The 19642-nt window shown below is 40.3% G+C and overlaps 1 protein-coding gene across 4 annotated transcripts in view; it reads left to right on the forward strand.

The window, feature by feature from the left end:
- Positions 1-19642, forward strand: part of WAPL (WAPL cohesin release factor) — a 60850-nt gene that overhangs the window by 612 nt on the left and 40596 nt on the right. For 3 of the 4 annotated variants that reach the window (XM_085229102.1, XM_085229105.1, XM_085229103.1), the window contains exons 2-3: positions 2499-3022; positions 16178-17227. In XM_085229102.1, coding sequence (XP_085085228.1) covers positions 2521-3022; positions 16178-17227 — 1552 coding nt within the window. In that variant the 5' untranslated portion in view covers positions 2499-2520. Of the gene's footprint in view, positions 1-59; positions 170-2498; positions 3023-16177; positions 17228-19642 lie in introns of those variants that run through there. The other variant, XM_003207836.5, reaches the window with a different exon arrangement.

Consider the following 19642-nt stretch of genomic DNA (forward strand, 5'->3'; position numbering starts at 1 on the left):
GGCGGCGCCGGGCTCTGCGGGCCGCTCGGCTCCTGCGCCGCTCCGAGCGGGGGAGCGGGCGGGCGGGGCGGGGGGAGGTCGGGCCCGTTGTGATCTCGCGGCCGGCGAGGAGCGGAGGAGAGCTGCGACGGGCTGGGAACCCGCTGTGGTGGCGCTCCGGTACGCGGAAGTACGTCGGCGTTTCCTGATCTTTAACCCCGGTCCGGGCCGTCCGCTGTCGGTATTTCCCCGACGCTCGACTGTTAACCTCTTTGCGTTACGTTGAGGGTCCGTTTGAGTATCGATGGTTTGATTCCAAACGCCTCGCGAGACGAACTTGTTATTCCCGTTAAAGAGGTAATCCGGTTGTATAACTCTGATTTCTGAAAACGAGGTCCTCCCGACTGCAGCAGGCTTCTCTTTGGAACTGCAAACCGCAGGCGGCAGTTCAAATACGTCGCTGCTTTTACGGGCGCTGAAAGTGTCAGGGGCTGGAGATATGCGAGTCAGAGGTTAGGGAGGAACAGGGGCTTTTCAGGAGTGCCATGACCTTTTGCATAAGAGTCATATAGAAATTCAGACGTCGCTAAATATTCCATTTCGTATCTGTCGTTATGAGAGCTGACTCTTTTCCTGTACAAAATATGTTGGTGTTGCAGTTGTAAGTACTTTCAAACATCAACGAAGTGAACTTACTGAGTTTGATTTGTTTTGTTGTTTGCCGATGGGGAGGTCTTAGCTTTGCTCTTGGTTGGTAAATAGGAATTGAGAGCAAGGTGTGAGGGAGTGAAAAACCCTCTGGTTCAGCAGCGATGTTTGGGGCAGCGCACAGCAGCTTGTGACAATGCAAAAAGGGTGAAGGTGGGCTGAAGAGTGACTGCTGTCAGCCATCCCAATGTGTTCCCAGCAGAAGTAGGGTTGGGAGATGGGCACGTGCCTTTATCATCCATCTGCTGAATGGCCAGGAGAATTGGTTGTCCTGCATCTTCTGCACTGTAGCACCACCTGGTTCTGAAGCCCAGACGTGATGTTCCTAATTCAGTTAGCTCAAAGGTGATTTTATGAGTTGCTCAGTTCATATAATAGGGGAAAGTCGACCCGATAAAAAGTGACTGTTGTTAGTGAGGCAGTCTTCTTAGAACAAAACGTTAGAATGACGTTTCTGGAAAGTGGTCTGACTTTTTTTTTGGCAGAAGCTGCTCTGGTAAGTCAGGTGGAGATGGAAAAACATGGTGGAAAAGCAGCACGTCATTTATTCAGGGAAATAAGAATAGTTCTCCCTAGCAAATAGTTAACCTAATAACTTTTAGTTATATAGTTAACTTGTCCTATTTCTCATAGACTTTACAGTAAATGAGGGCAGTTGATACTTTGGAAGTAGGATTTCTTTGATTCTATACTTTAAATAAATATTCCTCCTCCCCACTCTCCCCCCTCCTTTTTTAGCAGACTTTTCTCCAGGATGGAGAGAGCTTTCAGACTTGATTAGATTCAGACTGACTATAAAGAATTCCAATTTCCTATTTATGTATGGGCCAAAATGAAAAATAAAAAAAGAAACAAATTCTGGTTTACAAAAATTACACTTGTTTTGTTTTACGTTGCCATTTGTCCTACAGCTCAAGTGTTTGTTTTGGAGAGGAGGCAAAATACAACAAACTGGTCTGTCTTCCCTCTTGAATGGAACAAAAGTAGGAATAGAACACATGCAGAGAACTGTTTAAATTTGTTCCCGTTTAATTTGTTTATTTTTAAACTTTATTCTCCTGGCAGAGAAAGCTGTGGATCCGGCTGCAGTTCTAACAGCCTGTAGATGATCATGGCTCATGGTGTCTCACATAAGCTGACATCCATGCTCTTGGACAGGGATTTAGAAGGGTCTCCTCAGTCCTGTCTGTCGATCAAATCAATCTTACTCCTGGGGGATTGCTGTGTATCAATGCTAATCATGAACATGCCTGTCATATTTGCAAATAATGTGCTTGCTAAGCAAGCCTGAGTGCATGAGCAGAACTGGGCTGAAGTTGTCATTGTTATTTATGGTGAATTAGTATCTGAAATATCTGAAAGGCTTGAACTAGGAAGAGTGTTTCTGAAAGTATGCAGCGTTACTATACAAGCAGAGAGCTGCACGTTTAGATGTGCTTCCTCCTGATGTTTCATGAAAGCAGTACCAACTGCACTTGAAAATATGAAGCTAGAACAAAGGAATACCAGAAAGAATGTATGGATAGGAGAGTATTTCATAAGGATTTGTTGTGCCATGTCTTGATTAAATATGTGCAAGTAACTCAGCTTAGAGTGACACTGGACAATAGGCTAGATGCTGCATAAGCATGGGACCTACAGTAATGATAATATCTAGATGAATTAGTCTGTAGAATGGAGCGGGTGATATTGCTTGTGTTAAATGTATATGCTTGGTGCTTGTAGGCCAAACAAACGGCAGAGGTGCAATATTTGTGCTAAAAAGTTTGTGAATTTATTTCTTTCATTTTTTTTTTTTTTTTTTTCAACAGAGAATATGAAAGAGGAGCCAAAATGACATCCCGATTTGGAAAGACCTACAGCCGGAAAGGTGGAAACGGCAGTTCCAAGTTTGACGAAGTATTTTCCAACAAACGGACCACCCTTAGCACGAAATGGGGAGAAACCACCTTCATGGCCAAATTAGGACAGAAGAGGCCCAGTGTCAAAACAGACATTTCCGAAGTTCCTAAAAAACCCCGAGTTGAAGATGAGATAACGGAGGATCCGTTTGGGTTTGACAGTGATGAAGAATCTCTTCCCGTGTCTTCAAAGAATGTGGCACAGGGTAAAAGCTCCTCCCAGCTGGACCCAAATGAAGCTGCTCAGTCTGAGGACTTTGCTTCTCTACTTGAAGCCAACAGCAAAAGTAATCAGCCAGACGGTGGAGAAAACACTGCATCCAGCAAGCAAATACCTGTTGACAGTACTGCTCCTCCTTTAAAAGAAAAGAGCACAAGCAAAAATGTGGAAGATGGAGAATGCAAAGGCAGCAGTGCTAAACCCGCATTTGCAGGTACGTTTACTCAGCTGTCCAGATAGCTTTGTTATTCAATTTTTACCATTGTACGTTTAGAATCAGTGCTTTCTGAAATCGTTTATGTGTTCAAACTGTAGGGCAGCCCATAGGATATGCTATTTAACTAAAAGCACCAATAAACATCTCACATTTTGCTTATTGATCTGAGATTCTCGGTACTCTAGTTCTTGTCTCCGCAGATTCAGATACAATGTTAGTCTACCTTGAGTAGAATGGAATATTAACCTCCTTTTAAAAAAAGAAAAAATTGTCCTGATCCCAATGCTTTTGTCTTTTTAAGTATGGGATGGGTGGGGGGTAGTACAGAATGCCTTATTCTGTAGATACTGGCCTTAGTTTAGTGAAGGTACACAGTCACTTTGATGCAAGTGCAAATGTAGCTCATGATCTGCCTTTGTAATGATTTGTATGGACAAAGCAGTCTTCTGAACTACAGTTGCCTAGAGGCATGTTAATTTTCTTAATTACCACATCTTTATCAATGTGTATGTGAAAAGCTTCGCTTCTGTAAAAAACAGAATTCTGTTAAGCTTATTTGGGGGCTGTTTTCAGAACCAAACTGAGAGATATCTTTATGCTTCAGAGAGGGAATTCGCAAAACATCACTTAGGCAAGATCACATGTCATTACATCTCGTTAGAAGTTTTCACATAATGGGCTGATTAAACTGTAGCTTCTAAAATTGGGCAGAAGATCACATTAGATGAACCTTGATGAAGCTGACACCTACTGACTTGCTCTGGATTATCATAATCAACTTTAATGAGAAGTACTTATGTAACTTTGAATTCTCAGATACTGTTAACTTATCCTTGGCATCAGAAATTGGAGTGGACTTGTTCACTTTGTAATGCAGTAGACAAGGAAGATACCAAATAGTGCGAGATATGCACAGCTCAGTAATTTTGTGAGATAATCTTATTGAAAGAAAACCAAGACATGGGGATGGAGCTTCAGTTTGACAGATGAATTGGTGGGATATGTAGTTTTCTTTTGGTTTTATTCTTATACTCCTGCTGAGATGTTTCTGATTTTCATGTGGTTTTCTGTGGAATATTAATCTGTAAATGTGCTACACTCTCATTTGGTAAATACAATTTGGTTTTCCAAGTTTGAATTTAGAGATGGGAGAGTCTCCTCCCCCAGTATTTACAAGGAGAGAGCAGTGAGTTTTCCTGCCTTTTAATAGCAGTGCAGTTTTAGAATGAAATGGCTTCCACGCAGAAGTCTTGTTTGATAAGTATTTTTTGAGTTGGAAAAGAGCGCTTGTAAGCTGTGGAGAGAAAATTCATAGTGCATGAAAAGCCAGGAGGAACAGACCTTAACAAACTCTAACTTAGGGGAGGTTGCTTAATGGCTCACTGAGTGTCTGCTCACCTGGCATGCCAGCTGCAGATCAGCCAGAAAGTGTGGGACAAGGTGCATCTTGGCCAGATTATGCTCTTCTTTCAGACTGCATTCTTGTGAACAGTTTAACCTTCATTTCATTGTATGTAGAAACCTATTCTGTAAATCATTTTCTTCAGAAATTAAATTCAAATGAAAAGCATTGAAGTAAGTATTAGAAAACCCGGACTGTAGCTTTGATGACAGTGTTTATTTTGGACAGGTAATATAAATGAAACTTGGAGAGTTTAAGCAGATACTGTGCTTGTGTGTAGTAACCAAAATAAATATGCGGTCCCTGAAAATGTCACTGGGAACATTGAGCAATTAGAGATAGTGGTGTAGTCAGCCAGTATAAATATGGCTACTCCAAAAGCTTCTTTGTCACACTGATTATTAAGTAAAGTTTGATGGTACCGGGCTGTTTTTCAGACGTGAAGAGTGTTAGTTTTTTATAGTCCTTTGTTATTCTTAGCTGTATAGTGTACGTGCTTCACTGTTTACATATCCTTATCTTCTGCATAATCATTCTCCCTTCCTTGGTGATTCTTGCACTCTACCAGATTCAACCAAACTTGTTCAAAGAGCTTATAGATCCTGGAGACAGCAAGTATAGCATTCCTGAAGAGTGGAGAGGAATAAAGAAAGAACGATGTTAATAGTCCCACTGTGAGAGAGACTGCAATGTGAGCTCAACCTTAACCCACATACTGTGGTGTATATCTAGCATAAGAAACTAGGTTATATAGGTGCTGATGTTCATGCTGCGCTTGTTTTAAGTGCATTTTGCTAGACCTTGGCATGATATTGAATTAAGAAAGATGAGCCAAGGTCTCAGGACTTTCTGGTCGCGTGTTCTGTCATTGTATTGTAATCCTTATGCTTGAATAAGGTGAAAACTGTGGCTGTCACGAATTGAGAATTACTCTTCAGCCTAACTTTGCTCCAAATGTACTTCCTTACCTCAGTGTTCATTTCTTTGTTAAAATGAAGGTGATGCAACATCAGTTAATTTTAACTAATATTTGGTACTAAAAAGGAGTCTGTTGTTGCTGTTGTTTCAGTGGTTGTGCAACTTTTTTTGTGATGCGGTTGGGGATCTTTATCTTTTATTTAAAATGGCATGACTTATGGGTCTTCTTTTTTCCCAATTGCCTTCGGCTTGTAGTTGTAACAATCTCATTTAGAGGCTTTGAGAAGCTCTTAATGTGGAAGGCTTCTCCTAATCTTTCCCTTCTGTTGCTTGATCAAGGCTTAAGGCAGAGTGAAGAATGTCCATGAGTAATCCTGTGTGTGAGAGGCAATTTGCAGACAGTAGGAGTTCAGGTAACTCAGAAATAGCAAAAGAGTATTCAGTATTAATAGCCACTGTTAGGTCACCTTTGTTAAGGCAGAAGAACGTGGTAGCTGGAAAGAAATTGGAGTCATTTGAAAATTATTGAAATGGTAATTTGTATCATGCAGAAATGCAACAATCCAGTAGCTAGCAGGTGAACTTGTTATGAAGGAGGCAGACTTTCACTCTTGGTACCAGAAGGACAAATGTGGCTGTTGTATGCTGTTTAGTTCTTAGGTGTTCCTCAGTAGTTCTTAATGCCCCTGTTTCTCACTTGGGGCTCATGCACATACCAGTAGCAAATCTCAATGACAAATGCAATCTTGCTTAATAACTTCAGCTTATGCAATGCAGGAGAACGTGGTACGATTTTGCTTAACTACTGCATGACTTCCCATGTGCAGAGCCTAGCTTTACTTAGCTGCCCAGAAAGAGGAGCGAGTGAATAGAGTAAGGTGCAGAAAACGGTTGTTCTGAGAGGAAGATAGTGTGAGCCATCAGGTCTGTTCCCTATGGACTGTCCTGATAGTGCTGTGATGGATGTGTCTGCAAAGCCTCTGCATCCTGATTGTGTGGGTGGGGTGCCCTATCTTTAGAGCTAAGTTTCAGCTTCTCAAATGCAAGCTTAGCGATACTTCAAAATTACACTGGGCAACGAGATTTGTCAGCATCTCTGAAATTCTTTCAGAGCTTCTATTTTGTGTGTAACAGTGGCACGGTCATTTATGATAGTAGTTAGACTTTAGTGATCTTACCTTATCTTCCTTTTGCAGAGTTGTTCGATGTATTTTGTTTACTTATTCGGGAAGAATTTCGGTTATGTCATGTTCTGTCCAAAAATGGAGCCAAAAAGCTGGGGGGAAATGAATGAGGCCTGTGCATTTGGCTGTCTTAGGAGACAGCTGGTAGCAGCCATGATTAAAAAGAACTGCAGCTGTGCTCAGGCTGGCTCAAAACATGAAGAAAGCGATAGCTGGGAGGAGGAATGGTTTGGTAGAAGATGTGTACCTGTAGAATTTCAGTGTGGCAAAGCTTATTTAGGTGACTGTGCTTATGCAGAGTATACAGTTGATGTTTATCCTCCAGCCCTCTATTGTCTCGTTCTTATGTTTCCTCCTGTTTTAGTTGTCCCTTCTCCTATACATTGAGAATACTGTGATAATGCTTCTGTTTTTTCAAAAGTACGAAAGAACTGAAGATTCTGCTTAAATTTCAATGTGTATATTGATCTGCTAACTTAGCAGTACTTGAGAAAACGTTAGGGAAGGAAGCTTCTGGTTGTGTGTCAGAAGGTCTCTGGACACAATCTTCTCTCATTTTTAAAAAGCTGAACTAACTGCTTTTAGAAAAGTTGTTGGGTGCTCCCAGAAGGAAGAGCCTGCTAACACACATACCTCTCCAGCTGGCCTGGCGTGCAGGGGAGTAGGAAGCAGTTGGTGAGGCAGCCATTTCAGGCTCCAACTGCTGAGATCTGTAGTACTGTATTGCTACTGTACCATTAACTGCATGGAAAATGTTATTCAACTCCAAGCTGTTAGTTCATATTTTCATTTAAGAAAATGCAGCTGTATTCAGTAAAAGGTTTCAACTTATTTATGAGTGGTGTTTGAAACCAGACTGACTTAAAAGTCTAAGGATACATTTTTAATGGTTACTAGTGCTGCTGTATTATAACTTGCTTCATTACTCTGTTTTCAGAAGGGCTTGCAGTACAGGAGTTGGTGGAAACAAGCATTTATTAGCATGTGCCAGCTACTTGTGTTGCTGGTGACACTTTGTCTTGTTTTCCCTGCAAGGGGGAAGCAGTTATCTTGCTGGGTCAGCTTTCTCTTGCTGCTCCAAGTGAACGATGCCCTTCTCAGTTACCAGGGAAGAGTAATGTGCCTGTTCCACTGCACTTTTCATCAGAGGCAGAAACGTAAGGATTTTGAAGAAGTTTTGCTGTGGCTGACAGGAGCTGTTGTTTTTACGTTAGCACGTGACAGCTGCTCCAAATCCCTGGTGGTAGGTTGCTTTCCCAGCAGGGACAGATGTCTGCGAGGAATTGCTTCATATGGCGTAAACAGAGGTCCAAGGTGAGCAATTATAATATGGTGCTCAGGATTTAGTTTTCTGCAGGAAGCCCCAGCCTGGGGTGTTACACCAGCAGCAGTCCTTCTGACAGCCAGCAGACAGGCTGGCCTCAGCTCTTCTTATAGAACCGTGGCAACCTTGCACTTGTTTATTTCAGAATTTCTGCAATGAAGATCTGTATTTCTATTAGAATTCTCTAGTGTGTTGCATGAGGCCCATGAGTTTTGCATCACTAAATGAGAGAAAAACTGGGCACTGTATGATGACTAATGGACAGAGATGCCAGCACAGGTTCTGTCCAGCTCCACAAAGACGTGTGCTGGGTGCCTGGGTTAAAGCAGTGGCTATTTAGGTGCTGACTGCCGTATCATTAAACGGAATGGCTGTTGTGTCTAGGTGATATGCAAAAAAAAAAATAGAAGGTGTCTTCTGTTTAACAAGCTGTATGTTTAGAGTAACCACGTGCAGTGAGAAGCTGTTGTGTATCGAGAACTCATTAATGTGTATCTTTTTAAATAGTAAATTTGGACTTTCCATATAAATTACTTAAGAATTTTCATATTCAGGGTATACGAAAGGGAAAAAGAGAAACAAAATGTTTTTAAGGAACGTAGTTTTGTGATAGCAATACAGTAAATCTTATCAATTTAGGGTCTTCGTGGAATTCTGCAAAGTATATAGAACTTAAAGCATCTTCAAAGAAGCAAAACTGTCTGTTCAGCCTGAATGTGAACTTGGTGGGAACTCATTTTGATTCAAGTGAGCATTACTTAGAATCTGTAATCATAGCTTTGGGATATGGTGGTTCTATAATTTTATCTGTTTCAGTGAGTGTCAGCTATGAAACTGGTCTTGAGAGTCTAATCTTTTGAGGCTCTTATGCATCTTATCTTCTGTTTATGCCTGCTAACAGATCTTGCGGGCATCAATGGATAATGATGTTATCTGAGTGGCAAATTATGCCCATTTCTTAGAATTGTGTATTTCATATCCATAAGCTTTTTTTCTGTTTCCCAGCTGTTCAATCATAGGCAGAAAACATAGCAAAGGAATTTAGTCTGTAACCTTTTCTCCGTACCAACCAAAATATTTGATTTCCCATGTACAGTAGAAGAAAGAAACTAATGAAACTCATTTTCATATTTGGAAAAAAAGATGGCTTTTTCTACAGCTAGTAAATCTGTCCAAACCAGTGAAGACACTGTATGTCTTGGTTGGGCTCTCTTCCCAGAAATGAAGAATATGATACAAGCACCGGGTAAAGATTCGTCTTTTCCTTTAGCTTGGCCAGCTTCAAGTTGTAAAGTGATGTAGCTTTATGCTCTGGAAAATTGGTGAGAGTTATAACTAAGCCATAATAAATGTTCCTGAATGTTGAGGAACGTCAGGCAGAGCTCATAATTAGCTTACAAACTGCTTCCTCCATCTTGTGTCAGTGCTCTGTTCACGTACTGGATCCCATTAATGTATGTGCCTCAGTACTTGGAGATAATAGATAGCCGGGTCCTGGATGCCAGTCTCTACTTTTAATCTTAAGGCCTGCTTTTTTCATGTTTCTTTTTCTTGCTTTTGCCTCTGCCTGGGTGGTGAGATGTCATTTGGAGAGAAATAGAGGAATATCAAGTTGGATTCATGCCACCTGCCTGCCCTTTAAAAGACGTCATTGCCTTTGACTTCTATGTGTTCGGAATAAATTCTGTGGATTTGTGTGACTAATAATAAAGAAACCTAGCTTAAGTCTGAACATTAGTTTCCTGTGGATAGCAATTTAATCATGTTCTTTTTAAAATGAAGGCTTTTCCAGCTGGCTGCACAGCAGTGAAGGCGCGTAAGTTCCCATTCAGTATCAGTAGAAGGCAGTACGTCTTTCATCCACAGCTTCAGGAAACCTCGGTTAGCAGTCACCAAGGACTGGTAGAAATGAGAGAAAACTCACCTAGAGTTCAAGTTAGAAGCACTAACAGGGTGCTCTGCTGCCCTGCAGCTCTTCTGAGCAGCACTTTGCGTTGGGAGTCACTGTAGTTACACACTGAGAGGCCGGCCTGCGCTCACTCAGAGTGATTTCGAAACGACAGCAGGGCACTACAGCTCTGTTGCTGAGTTAACCAAAAGATAGAGTGTTCGACTTCAGGCAATTGGTGTTGGATTGGAAATGATGATTTGATTTCGTGGAGTTGAAATTGATGTTTTCAGTCTTGGAACTGAGCTGCTTAAGTCTTATGAGTTAATTGGAAATTAGATTGAATTGAAATAGGGTCTGGGGTGGGATATATATTTGGTGGTTTTTAGTTTGGATGATAGTATTTTTGCCACAAGAGCGTTAGGTTTCCGGAAGGATTTTTTTTCCATCGACTTTGTTTAGGATTGTATCTTGGTATATGTTGTACCTTGAGCACATTCAGGCTGTGAAATCATTGACTCTTGCAGGTTGTTTAGCTAGTGGCAAGAGTTGAGCTTTTATCGGAGCTTCAGTTTTCCCTGTCAAGTAGGAAGTACTTGGTCAAATGTCAGATCTACAGTGAGAAACGGAGGGAGATGCTATTAGAACTTCCCTTTCTGCATTAGCACACTTACTGCTTTTAGTCTCTGCCTGGAACCAATTGTGACCAAGTTTGAATTAATGCAGCTGTAAGCACTGTTTTGGTGTACCATGAGCAGGGATGAGGACGGTACCATGATATGTACCCAAATGCTTGATGTGTAACATTGGGTTGTTTCAGTACAGTGTTGTTACTCTAATTATTCTGTAATGTCATCAGAGAAACGAGAAGGTAGCAGCTTGAGCTGTATAAAGAATTCCAATAAAGATCTCTGAAGCTGTCCAGTCAAAAATCTAAGGACCTGTAGTTTGCCTTGGTGGAATGTGTAGGAAGGTGGGTAGAAATCCTGGAAACACTACAAGCTCCTTAGATGGCTCTGCACCATGCAATGCTCCTGTCCTCTCCTCCTCTGCCCCCACTTTCTCCTTCCTTCTCCCCAGGTGCTTTCTGGTGTTCTCCAGCTGTACTGCCTTCCAAAATCACCAGACAGAAAGCTTTGCATGAATTTCTCTCTGATAGTTTTTGAGCCACGTGAACGAAGTGATTTCTCGGTCCTCTTTTTCAGTTGTCTGCCTACAGTAAGAAAAGCTCTGTGTTAGTATCAGTGGTCCTGTTTGACTGGTCCAGCAAGGCATTTGCTCTGGAAGAGCTACTGGATTTTTATTTTTGGTTCTTTAAGACAATATGTAACTTAAGATGGAAAGTAAGAAGGTTGTTGTCCAGAACGTCTTCAATTACTGTTATTTTTATGGATGATTCAAAGTTAAAAAGAAAGTGATTCTTTTTACTCTGCCAATTTCTGGACACCTTGCAATTTTTTTTGAAGACCTTTCACCATCTCAGCAAGTCTGTATGGTGTTTTCTGCTAGATGATTGAGCGAAATGTTTTGTTGTGAGATCTCTGCTTTTTCCATCTAGTATGATGAAGAAATAGTGGTGCTTCTGAGGATGGTCAAGGGGCAGGCTTTGACGTAGACACCTTCTAAAATAAGCACCCATAAGGCATCTTAATGAAAAGGTGAAGTTGAAATCTGAGACATCTTAAAGTCAAAATTATCAAGAACCAACTGAGGGATGTAGGTGTAGTGTCTAAATAGAATGTTTTACTTGCTTTAAAAAATTTTTGTGTCAAATGGTCATCAAAGCTGATTGGGAGATGAATCACTGTATTCACTCACTTGAAAATGGAGTTGAGTTGTGTGCATCTGATTGGAAACATCTCAGTGTGCTTAGTGAGGAGGAGCAGGAGTTGTTCTTTTTATATTCATCAGCATTTCTTAAGACATCCCTACCTTTCTACTGATGTAAGCCAGACCATAAAATAAAGCAAGGGGGTACATGTGGGGGTATTGTTCCTTCATCTGATAACCTTATTTTGCCCACAGTCAGTTAGATAGGTTCTCTCATACTCTAGTAATTAAGTTCTAGAGACTTAAACAAATGATGGTTAGTGCACAATGTTGTTATGGTTCTTAGAAATGTTGCACTAACACCTGGAAGAAAGACTAGTGAATTATATTGTTATGTGATACTGCTGATCTGGATTACCTGGGAGATTTTTGTCATACGAACCCTGAAAGAGCTTAATTGCAGTTAAAATCAGGAGGAGGAATTATACTGCCTCTTCTAAACCACAGAGTATCTAATCATACACATTTAATACTTTTTTTTTTTTTTTTGGTATTTTCTTTGTGCATTTTGCATCTGTAGGTAAATTGAAATGTTGCAGTTTCCTGCAGTCCTGCTAGCTTCAGCTATAATAGCCAACACAGGTGGAGACTGTAATTTTTAAAATCAAGTGTAGATTATTGTGATCACTCATGTTGGACGCCTTTAGCAGTATAAACAAGTGGTTTGCAGTGAATACTTACAGAAACTCCTGCCTGTCTGCTGTTGATCTGCTGCTGATGAGAAGACGGCATCGAGCAGGTATTCCTTGAGGAAGTACTCGCCTGAATGTCACCATTCAGTTTTCCACTAGTGCATTGTGACAATCCAGTTTTAGAGCCAAGCTTTGTCTCTTGTACAGAAAACAGCTTACTGGTGGAATTTTTCATCAGCCTTGCTTATGAAAAACCCTCCTGGTGGCAGTTAGTGTACTCCCTAAACTTTAGGGAGTGTGCTTTACATAGTGATCTTTAGTGAAAGAGCTAACTGAGTACTCCCTGAGTATTTTTCCTTTATAAAAATGATCTTTAAATACTCCATTTTGTTCTTAAGAACTGGAAGTTTGAGAACATATTTGCATGCGTGTGTTACAGGGCAGTCATGCTTCTTATGATGCTGTAGCAACAGAGTGTTTATAAAATGACAATAAGATTTTTTCCCTTGTAGTTTGTTAGTTTATTTATAAACAGATTCCCTGTTTTTTTTTTTGTTTGTTTGTTGTTGTTTGTTTGGGTTTTTTAAGTATTGGAACTGGAGTGTATGAGATACGGATAAATATTTGTTTGGCCTCTTTAGTCTGTTTTCCAGGCATGATATGTACATCCTCCTGAATGAGGAAAGGCTGAGAGACCTGGGACTTTTCAGTCTGGCAGAGAAGGCTGAGAGGGGATCTCATTCTTGTTTATAAATATCTAAAGCATGGGAGTCAAATAGATGGGGCAGGCTCTTTTCAGTGGTGCCCAGCAGCAGGACAAAAGGCAGTGGGCAGAAACTGGAACACAAATTCCATGCAGACATAAGGAAGAACTTCACTGTACAAGTGATGGAGCACTGGAACAGGCTGCCCAGAGAGGAGGTGGAATCTCCTCTGGAGACATTCAAGATCCATCTGGATGCTGACCTGTGTGGCCTGCTGTAGGGAACCTGCTTTCGCAGGGGGGTTGGACTTGATGATCTGCAGAGGTCCCTTCCAACCTCTGCAATTCTGTGATCTTATTTTGTGCTTCACAGTGTAAACAGTAGCTGTGATGATAATGATGGAAGCTGTTCCAGTTCTACCAGTAGAACCTACCTGTCATATAATTCAGAATCTGTTTTTAAATGGGGACAGCTTTAATGTTATGTGTGTATGCTCACGTGTATTCCATTCCTTCCCTGGAAGAATAGATTTGATTTGATCCTGATAGAACATGGGATAGAAAAATGATTGCCCTTCCAGATACATGTATTGAAACTTCTTTGTAGCAATTCAACAAAATACTGAGTAAGCAAAGACTGACATGTGTTAATTGTATGTATTCTACATTTTAAAACTATGGAATAGGAGCATTAAGACTACATAATGAAATGTACCTTAGTGAGAGACTGAAAATCAAATTTTGTAGGTTGAATTTGCTGTTTTTCATGCCTGTGTACAACTGTAGCCTTCAGCTGTGCAGTAATATGACACATGGAGGGGAAAGAACACATCGTATGTTATCAAGTGCCATAATATTGGTTGGGCATGTCAGGTTATTGCTAGGAACAAATTGAAATGGGAGTAACAAGATTTCTAGTAATATGTTCTGATAGTGGAAGACCAAGATTGAACAAGATTCCATTGCTGAGCTGGTTAGGATTGATGTTCTTTAGAGAATTTAGTGTTACATTTTATATACACTGTGAAGAGATTTTTTTTTATTTCTAGCTGACTGTTGAAGCTTCAGTGTGAGACCTGAGGTAAAATCCCAGAAGACTTGGATGCAGTCTGAGATAATATTTGTCCTTTATCCCTGAGGATTTGCACCTAGGGTTAGATCCGTTTCCTGCAAAAATTGACATCATTCCTTTTAGCAGAATTCCTCTGCTTGTGCGTTAAAATTCTTTTACAATCAGTGTGAGCATGGATGGGCATTTAGATGATGCAATTTTGATTTTAAACGAACAAAAAAATCCTAGAAAAGGTGCTGATGCTTGCTTTCCTCATCAAGAAGGTTAGAACCTTTTGGTCAGTGCAGTGAAATTTCTATACCACTTGGGTACATGGTGTCTGATTAAGCTTAGAGAGATCAGGACTAGTGCTGAAAGCTGCTGAAGTCTTCATATTAGTGGTGAGTTTGGAAAGCGTTTGCTACATAACAAAGCCAAAGCTTAGGAGTTTGCTTGATAGGAGTGGAGTGTCCTCCATTACTGTGGCATTCTGTACCTGTTTCTTGACACAAGTTCTCTTATAGTGTTTTGTTCTACCCATCCCTCTCACAGTTCCTTCTGAGTCTATGGTACAATTTGTCACGTGATACCAAAAGTAATGGTCTCTCTACTAAAAGTTCTGTCTTTCCTGGCATTACTGTAGTGTTGGTCAGATCTGACAAAAACTGCTTACAACTGAATTTCTTCTTGACAGTGTAAGAAAGATGCAAGCATGGCTGTGGGTCAGACAAGTATAAGAACACAGAATCATAGCATGGCCTGGGTTGAAAAGGATCACTATGATCGTCTAGTTTCAATGCCCCTGCTGTGTGCAGGTCACCAGCCAGCAGGCCAGGCTGCCCAGAGCCACATCCAGCCTGGCCTTGAATGCCTTCAGGGTTGGAGGATCCACAACCTCCTTGGGCAGCCTGTTGCAGTGTGATGAGCTTTGGCAGCAGCTATTCCTTGGATCTGTAGAAGTACATTATAAAAATTGATCTTGAAGTAATTCACTTTACGGTTATGATGAGAATCAGTTTATCTCTTTTTTTTTTGGGAGGTCTGAATATTAGAGTTGGATACAGCAAAATGAGATAACGGTTGCTGAGATGTGTGCTGTTCTGTTCAGGGTACATTGATCGCGACTGTTAAGGTACAAGGTGTAAGGATCTGAGATCTGTAGCATTTTTAGTGCAGGTCTTACTGAATTACTTTTACTGGTTTTAGTAGCTGTACAGTTAGCATGGCAGGCAGGGGGTTATGTTATAGTTTTCAGGAAATTAACTTAATTGGTATCTGTAGCCAATGCTGATTTCTATTTCTGCTGCCATGATACCTCACTGCTGTGTAGTTCTTAGACCAGAATATACAAATGAGAGGCTGTAACTTGCTCCTGCAGCCCCCTTACTGAACACAGTGGGCAACCATGTGTCGTGTGGTATTAAAATTGAGCATCTGCAAACTTAGCCAGTCTAGTGATTCTTATGTGTCATGTTAGCAGTGATGGATCCTGTTCTTTTCAAGTTGCAAAAGGGAAAAAGCTCTTTAAGAAGAGTGTGAAACAAAGGAGGCCTTATAGCGTGTGCATAACAAAACTTCTAACTTTGTCCTAACTCTGTTCTAACTCTGAAGTACTACCATAATTTCAGTTGTTTATTACAAAAAAGATTTTGTGGGGAGGATAATATAACACCCATATCCTATGTACTGGAAGGATTTTTTTTTTTCCCCTAGCGTAATTAGAAAATGCATTATGACCATCCTTTATCCCTAATTATTCACAGTTGTAAGACACTGTGAGAAACAGATTAGGGTTTTAGCTGTATTGGATGTTTCATTACTGACTTTTTTTTTTTTTTAATTTTGTAAAGGTTGCATACAAAGTATCTAGTGCATGTATTTAGGGCTTTCTGGGTTTTTTTTTGTTTTTGGTTTTTTTTGTTTGTTTTTTTTTGTTTTCATGTGTTTGTTTTCAAAATGACACTTATTTCAAACTGGTGTGTGTTTTTGCAAGTGATGATGAAGACACTTTATTATGGCAACAGCTTTAAACTGGAAAGCTTAGCCTACCAGTATAAGTTGGGAGGATCAAGACCCTTTTAATGCTCTTCGTTATTAAGTACTGAATATTTACTGTTACTGTGATTTTTTTTTTCCAACTTTGTCTGCAAGTGTGATTGTTGTTTTAATAGTGCTTTTTAGCAATAATTCTTATTCTTTTTTTTTTTTTTACATGTGCAGATAAAATGCAGAATTTGAATGAAGATGATGAGAAGAACAGTCATTTCATCTTTGAGACTGCTGAAGACAGTAACAAAACAAATGCTGAGACTATGGACACTTCTGGATACAAAATTGAAGCCAAGGACTTGCCTGATTCTTGGGACTCCCATGCTGGAAAACCAACAGACTCTGTATCAGAAGCATCTCAGACGAAGGGGCCTTTAAGAACTCACTTGTATGAATGGGACGATGAACCTGAAGACTCCAGAACTGGAGAGTACGTATTAGATTTTGACAGTGAGCATCTCTCAGAGATGAAGAGCAAGGATGAGGAGGGTGATAAAGAAGATACAGAAAATCCAAAGGAAACCATTTGTGAAGAACTTGTGCAAACTATTCCTAGGCCAAGCAACTGTAGGACATACTGTAGATCCAACAAAGCAAAACAACAGGGGGCAACAAACTTTGACAAGCTAATGGATGGCACTAGCCAGTCTTTATCCAAAGCAAACAATGAGTCAAATAACGATGGTCTGAACCCAGCAAAAAAAGCTTCTTTAAGTAGTGGGACCAGTTACAGAGGGACGGTTGGACGGACTAGAGACTACACTGTTCTACATCCATCTTGCTTGTCAGTTTGTAATGTTACTATACAGGATACCATGGAACGAATTGATGAATTTACCACAGCAACCCCTACTGACTTGGGAGAAGCTGGACGTTTAAGAAAAAAAGCAGACATTGCTACTACAAAGACTACAACCAGGTTTCGACCAAGCAATACCAAATCCAAAAAGGATGTCAAATTAGAGTTTTTTGGGTTTGATGATCAAGATGAGGGAGAGGGAGATGAAGGTGCCTCTAGAAGTTCTGGGAGTTCCAATTACAAAATTAAGTACTTTGGGTTTGATGACTTGAGTGAAAGTGAGGATGAAGATGAAGAGTGGCAGATAGCAGAAAGGAAAGCTAACAAAAAAAGAACTAGAGCTGCACCGTCACCCTCACTACAGCCAACTTCTGACAGCAATGAAAACTGTTCCCAGGATAATCAGGTCAATACTAACACAGGTAAGCAGAGCTCTGCTAGAATACACATAAAATACTTGAATTCGGTTGGCCTTTATTTTGTTCTTTCTGTAATGTACTGAAGAGTTTGTGAAGTGCTACCCTTGGCTTGGAAATACAGAAGTTACGTTTGCTTATTTCTGCTGTGACCTTGCTTGCTGTTTTGTATCTGTCGTGAAGTATGCTTTATGTCCCTTAGTGCCATGATAGAGGTAAGAGGATTTTCTTAAAAGAAGATTCTTACCTTTTTCCTTATACGTACAGTGTACTGTAATTACAGCATACAGTACTCATGCCTGGAAGGGAGATATCTTTCTATAGAAGCAAATGCAAAACTGCTGAAGTGAGAGCAGAAAACTGCGCTTTTTGGATGTATTTGTAAGTAGTTCGAACTTCACTCAGGAAAGGAAGGCTGTGGGGCTGTTGAAGGACATGTCAGCATGCTGTCTTTGTGCATTCCTCTGCCTATTGAAGAACTTCTACTTTTGTTTCCTGTTTTGAGCAGCAATGCTGGTATCTCTTTAATGTGGGTGGTACATATCTGTATATTTCTGTGTATACACATGCACAGACACATGAATGAAAGTGGATAGGCAGAATTTGCTGAGCAAGTTCTGGTGTTTGGGTGCCTTTGGAAAAATGAGATTGTTGTTTGGTTGTCCTTGTGTTCCATGTGATGACTGAGCAAGGCTGCGTGATGATATGTTGCTGAGGTAGGGGAGGAATAACTTTGGTGCAAGTCTTCTTCTTTTATTTCTTCATATTCAGTAATCTGATATCAAAAAAATTCGTGCATGTTGCATTAAGTATTTCAGAATCCTGCTCTAGGAACTTTATGGTCCTTCACTTTGGAGCGTGAAGCTGCTGAGAAGTTTTTATCCATTCATTGTAGGAAAAGTCTTTGTCTTGAGGAGTATATTGAGGTCGAGCCTTAGAAATGCTGAAGAAACTGCTGTTTCTCTATACAAATAGATTCTACTGAAGTAATTGAGAAATAAAAGTTTGTAGGAAAAGATGTTCTTTTCTCTGTTAAAATTACAGTGTTCTCTAAGAATTGTCTGTAGACCTTTGAAGCAAAGGTAAGTATTACTCCTAATGATTTTTATGAACATTAGAGGGAACGTGATAATGATACTATACTGGAAATGTGTTTTCAAACAAAAATAAGAGTTGTTCTCTAGCTATGGTGATATGCTTGCGTTCCAACCTCTTTGGAAAATGGGTTTCATTTTACATGGTCACTTATGAAATGTCCTATCTGAGTTCTTCTCTCTGACAAGTCTTTGTTTAGCCATTTGTTCCAAGGGAAAAAAATCTCTCATACATTTAAGGCAGCTGAGATGCTGATCCCTCAGACATTCCTTTTTGCTGCTGTGCTCTGGAGCCTCAGTGTATCTCCAGTTTGCATTCAGCACTGCATTCACAAAGGAGACTGGTATGTTCTGAGCTGTTGCAGGTTATTTCTGACATGTTTTGAAGAGATTGCCTTGGCACAGGTAGATATGGGTTTGTTTGCTGGAAGTTTTCAGTTGGGGGAAAGTAAGTTTAGTAATACAAACATGACTGTTTCTGCAAATCAAATTAAAGGAAGCTCCAAAGACCAAATGGACAGTATCGCTAGTGCAAAAAAATATGCAGAACAGGTCAGTAAAGTTTGTTAGTCTTAGACTGTCTGAACAATAGAAAAGACTGAACTGTCTTTTCTGTTGTTCAGTTGTCTGCTAAGTTCACATGCTGAAATGGTGAAAAGCTTGAGATGCTCTGGCTTTTTAATTCTTCAATCATTTTCATAGCCACTTCTGTTGTAGTGGAGGCACCTCCTAACTTTGAGCTGGAGATGATTAGTGAAGTTTTGAGTTCTAGTTCAAGTGGCCTTTTCTAACTTTTATTTTTATGGTTTTGGTCTCAGTTATCTCATCCGAGCCACAGAAACAGCCCTGTGATGTGAAGGCCTCCCAGCTGCAGGCATTTGGAATGCCAGGGGCTAAAGATGTGAATTGGTCCTTGCTAGCTCAGGAGCAGTGCCTGTGTCATTCTGGTAGCCAGAATGCAGGATGACTCCAGTAAAGAGAAGCTCTTAATGTCAAAGTGACTCAATTGCTTGACTGTATGAATCAGTTGGCAGTTGTATCCAAGGGAAATCTGAAGTAATGGCAAAGATAAAGTCTTAACCAAAAATACCAATTCAAAGCTGCTGCTTTGTATAGCACACCTGCTTCTTTGGGACAGTGATATGCTACTGGAATAACTGTGACATCAGTTTGTCTTCCACAAAAGACCCTTTCTCCCTGCTCTTTTGTTTAGGTTTGAAAATCTGGTAGTATGTGAATGCAGTGCTTTTAGGATACCTAGAAGGCTACTAAGAACATTGCTCAAATAGAAACAATCCAGATCATTTTATGATATTAACCATAGAAG

Source organism: Meleagris gallopavo, chromosome 8, assembly GCF_905368555.1.
Source record: "Meleagris gallopavo chromosome 8, MGAL_WU_HG_1.1, whole genome shotgun sequence".
NCBI lineage: Eukaryota > Metazoa > Chordata > Aves > Galliformes > Phasianidae > Meleagris > Meleagris gallopavo.